The sequence below is a fragment of the Nicotiana tabacum genome, chromosome 4, assembly GCF_000715075.1.
Source record: "Nicotiana tabacum cultivar K326 chromosome 4, ASM71507v2, whole genome shotgun sequence".
In the NCBI taxonomy this organism is placed as follows: domain Eukaryota; kingdom Viridiplantae; phylum Streptophyta; class Magnoliopsida; order Solanales; family Solanaceae; genus Nicotiana; species Nicotiana tabacum.
In genome coordinates, this window is record NC_134083.1 from 114,894,333 (window position 1) to 114,899,261 (window position 4,929).

General features: G+C 42.3%; 1 protein-coding gene across 1 annotated transcript; it reads right to left on the reverse strand.

The window, feature by feature from the left end:
- Window positions 1-418: 418 nt before the first annotated feature.
- Window positions 419-1,108, reverse strand: LOC107782727 (uncharacterized). Its single transcript, XM_016603657.1, has one exon. The coding sequence runs from the start codon at window positions 1,106-1,108 to the stop codon at window positions 419-421; it is 690 nt and encodes a 229-aa protein (XP_016459143.1).
- Window positions 1,109-4,929: the final 3,821 nt, after the last annotated feature.

Here is a 4,929-nt window from a genome sequence, read left to right on the forward strand (position 1 = left end):
TTAATTTATATGTGAATATGATACTGTCCGCTGTCATATATAATCCAACAGAAGTGTACTATTACCAGTTTAAACTCTTAGCCACTTTGATTTTTCTGTTTCTTGTTCACTATGAAAGAAAACTATCGAGCTAAGGAAGTTGAAAATTGATGTTTAGTAAAATAATGTTAACTTATCTTGGTTAAATGATAATATGATATGACGATGCGTATATTAATAGTAATTAAATGAATTTTTTCCCCATATTTGAGCAGATGTCATATATTTACTGATTTATTAGTATAAATATCACAGGCAATAAAAATTTTCCCGTTGGGAGAGAAGGATCATACTTCGCGGTCATAAAGAAAAAAGATGATTGTTGTACCTTTCTCCATTTACCTAAGAAAATAAAATTCAACGAGAAATGGAACAAAAACTAGCTTATGAAATTAGGAGAAACATCAGCTGAAAACTCTTCTTCTTCCCTCAACAATCTCTGTTGCCTGGCGATGAAATCCTCCACTGTTCGCCTGAAATCTTCACTACTCATCTCATCATCCACATTTCTTCGGCAGACCACCGTTGCCGATCGCCTCAGTTCTCTTCTAGTCTCCTCATGCTGGGGGACACACAGCAAATTTTCTGAACGGCTCTTTCGAATTTTCCTTCCAACTTCTCTCTCTCCAAGAATGCACTGTTTCCCCTGTTTCATACTCTGTTCGCTGTAGTTATTTATACTCTGTTCTCTGCAATTGCTTATGCTCTGTTCACTGTAATTGGTTATGCGCTTTGCACATTCTTTCATATACTCGTCATGGAAATCGGTTATGATTGATGAATTATCTTTAGCATATGAGACTCTAGATTTCAAGAACAAAACGATGACAATCACATTTCCAAGCACGAAGATGAACCGGGGACTAATGAGGGCGAGCGGGAGTTTCCTGAAATACTCACTAAAAAGCTTGGAAACAAATGCCAATTGAGTGGAAAATCTCGAGATTATGACAAAAAATATGCAAATCTCCATGACACGGAACAGCGTTGTGATCCTTTGAAGCCTTTTGTACCTAAGAATTGCGTTTGCTTTCTCTGCTTTGATGTTCTTGAAATTGAAAGACTCCATTTTTTTCCAACTTTCTGATGAGAATTGGTTGGTTCAAGGCTAAGTGAAAGATGAGAGGGATTGTGGCTAACAATTGAATTCGAGCAACAAGCAAATTCAACCTTAGCCAAGCCCGTTAAAAATTACATGAAAGAAAGCATCTCACACAAAGGGAAGAAGTGATTTTGGAGTAAAACCATAGTTCTGAAAAGGGCAGAATTATTTATAACAATGTTCATCTCGAATAGGGAAGCAAATTAGAAGGAAATGAAGATGAAGGAAATAGAGTAATAAAAAAAGAAGAGAGCTTTTGATTAGTGAGTCTTCTTCGTTGTTTTGTGAACTTGGAATGGCAGAACCAGAAATGTAGTGGTATATATAGGCTATAAAAATAGACTTTTCTTTTTTCTTTTTTAGGTTTTAGTTTTATTTTTTCTTTTAATTTTTGAAGTAGATTGTTTCTTTTTTTTTTTTTTTTTTTACTTTATCACTTTGCTTCAGAGATATTGTAACATTTCGGTTATGTCTAAAATAAAGCTGATGCTTTTTATAAAGTCGTTTATTTGTACATAAACTCCTATATAAAATAGTTACATGTCAACAACAACAACAATCCGATTAAATCTCACAAATGGGGTCTGGGGATGGTAGAATATACGCAGACCTTATCCTTACCTCGGAGGGGTAGAGAGGCTGCTTCCGAGGAACCCTAAGATCAAGAAGACGAAAATAGACAATAGCATTCGTGACAGCAACAAAAATCAGAGAAATAATATTAGCATCGTAAGAAATAAAAAATCTATGGAAAAGCAATAACAACAACCAATAATAATACCACATTACTATGAAAAACGGAAAAATACTATGGACACAACATACACCTCTAGCAGTCCAAGAGAAAAGCCTAACAAACTAGCCCCACCCCCGACACAAAGATGAAAAGCGCTCGACTCCCTCCTCACCTTCAACTCTAATGCTCAACCTCCACACCTTCCTATCAAGAGCCATATCCTCGAAAATCTAAAGTCGCGTCATGTCCTGCCTGATCACCTCACCCTATTACTTTTTAGGCCGCCCTCTACCTCTTATCATACCCGCCAAAGACTACCGCTCAGATCTCCTAACCGGGGCATCTTAACTTCTCCTCTGCATGTGCCCAAACCATCTAAGCCTCACTTCCCGCATTTTGTCGTCAATGGGAGCCACACCCACCTTCTCTCAAATATTTTCATTCCTAATCTTATCCAGCCTAGTGTACCCACACATCCATTTCGACATCCTCATCTTTGTTACTTTCATTTTCTGGATATGGAAATTCTTGACTGGCTAACACTCATCCCCATATAACATGGCTGGTCTAACCATTGCTTTATATAACTTGCCCTTAAGTTTCGATGGCATATTCCTGTCATATAGGACTCCAGATGCTTTTATCCACACCACCCCTATACGGTATGTGACATCCTCGTCTATCTTCTCACCCCCTGGATAATTGATCCAAGGTACTTGAAACTTTCTTTCTTGGGGATGACTTGTGAGTCAAGCCTCACGTCCAAGTCTGCTTCCCCTGTCATGTCGCTGAACTTACACTCTAGATATTCTGTCTTAGTCCTACTCAACTTGAAACCTCTAGATTCAAGGGCATGTCTTCAAACCTCCAACCTCTCGTTAACGCCGCCTCACTTTCATTCATACCTATATCATTAGCGAAGAACATACACCATGGAACCTTCCCTTAAATATGGTGTGTGAGTGCATCCATCACCACGGCAAGTAAGAACGGGCTGAGCGCAGATCCTTGGTGCAACCCCATAACAATCGGAAAATGCCCCGAGTCACCAGGCATAGTCCTAACCCGGGTCTTAGCTCCATCATACATGTTTTTTATCAACCTGATGTAAGCTACCGACACACCTTTCACCTCTAGGCATTTCCAAAGAACTTCACTAGGAACCTTGATATTACCGTCTTCTTTCATCCCTCAATATTCTTACCTTCGTTCTTCAAGTTACAACCTTTCTCTTACCCCTTACTTAAGCCAGTGTGCTTATTAGCCAGTTATCATCCTCTATCTCCTCATTCTCCTTCATAGCTTTATACCTTTTTATCCATATAAAAGAAATAGAAAAGACTTCAAAGAGCGTTCCCCAGAAAGATGCTCATTCTTCTTCTCAACCGACCACTGATGTAGAGGAGACTGCCCCAGGCGCGACCGTCGATGAACCAGCAGCCGAGCCCCCTTGAAAATGTTCGTCCACGGGGGGTGTGTTGGTCAATGATGACTTTAAGATTGAAAAACCTTATTTAGTTCAAGACCGATGCGAGGCTGTGTCACGGTACATCTGCTCTATTACCAAATCCATTCTTCCTATCGAACTGCGGCTGGGTGGATAAGGATGTGGTGATTCCCGGGCTCGATGACGATATCACTACACATGATGAGGGATATCTGAGTGTTGATACTTATCCCTTATGGCCCAGTACACCCGATCATCGTGGACTTCTATAAGAGATACAATGTATGCCTCGACCAATCCACCCATCCCTATGGAGGATCGTGATCCTCCTCCGATTTTTTATGAACAAAATCGATGTGTGCATGTTCACCATTGATTATCTAATCTTCTTATACAGTCCCCGAATCTTCCGGGAGGGACTGATAAAGCTTGTACGTCGGGCCAACAAAGCACCATTTTCAAGTATCGATGAGGATCGTGATAGGGGTTGGCAAGGATGCTCTGTCCAAGTGAAGACCGCTGATTTGATACTAGTCGAGTGGAGGCCATTCCCCGAGAAATGGAACGTATCGCGTAAGTGTAACTTCCTTTTGAACATTGATTTTGTGTTTTGCCTTGCCTTATCTTATCGGTATTTGCTATGGTGCAGCCCTTGCTCGAGTCCCAAATGCCATTCCTCAGCTCAAGGAATGGATCAGGGGCATTTGTTCGTAGATGCCTTATGCCGAGCGCTCGTGGCGCGAGCTCTCAAAGGGTCACTGGGAGGGACTAGGCAACATTAGACTTTCTGTTTTCAATACTAAGTCTTCATTGCTTCTTTTCTTGCTTTTGCAGGCTTGCCTAAGACCATCGAGCTTAGGCCCTTGGTAGGGGGCGAGGATCTACCTACTGATCTTCCTACTTTGGGGCAGCCCGGAGCCACAACTGGAGAGAAAAAAAGGAAGAGGGCCCCGAGTTCGGAGAAAAAGAAAATAAGGAGAAGGTTGGCTCATAAGCCAAAGGAAAGTTCCAGCTCCCGAGTGCCTAACTCAGACCTACTTTTATGGCTCAGAGACGAGCCCGAAGAGGACGAACTCTTTGTGGCCCGTGAGCCGTCTGTCCCTGAGGAGCAGGTGGCAGCCGAGGGGTAAACAATGGAGGCTAGTCCTCCTCAATTATTTGAGGCTGGTGCAGCAGCGATGGCCGAGACTTCTGGAGACACCAGTTTTGCCCCGCACGATGTTATAGAAATTTTAGGGTTACCCTCGTTTACAGAGTCAATGTTTGATGAAGCCCGAACGATGAAGGAATGGTCGAACGAAGGGGTCCACGGAGCGAGCGATCCCTTTGATGCTTCGTTGATGGCATGGACTCAACCATTCAAGAAGATGTCACCGGGTTAGGTGACTTTGCGGTGTCGAGGAAAAGTTCATTCTTGGATGTTGGCGAGCCGAACTTGAGCCCGAGGCTGATTAACCGGTTCCCTGCCCCGATCACGGATCCTGGTCGGAAGTGATCAGTAGTTGTTACATTCCGAGGATTCCCGAGTTCTTTTCGCACCTATTGAGATAGCTAGTTACCTCCGGTGCCTGGTAACCGAAGAAGACCGGGAAAGAATGAATGAGG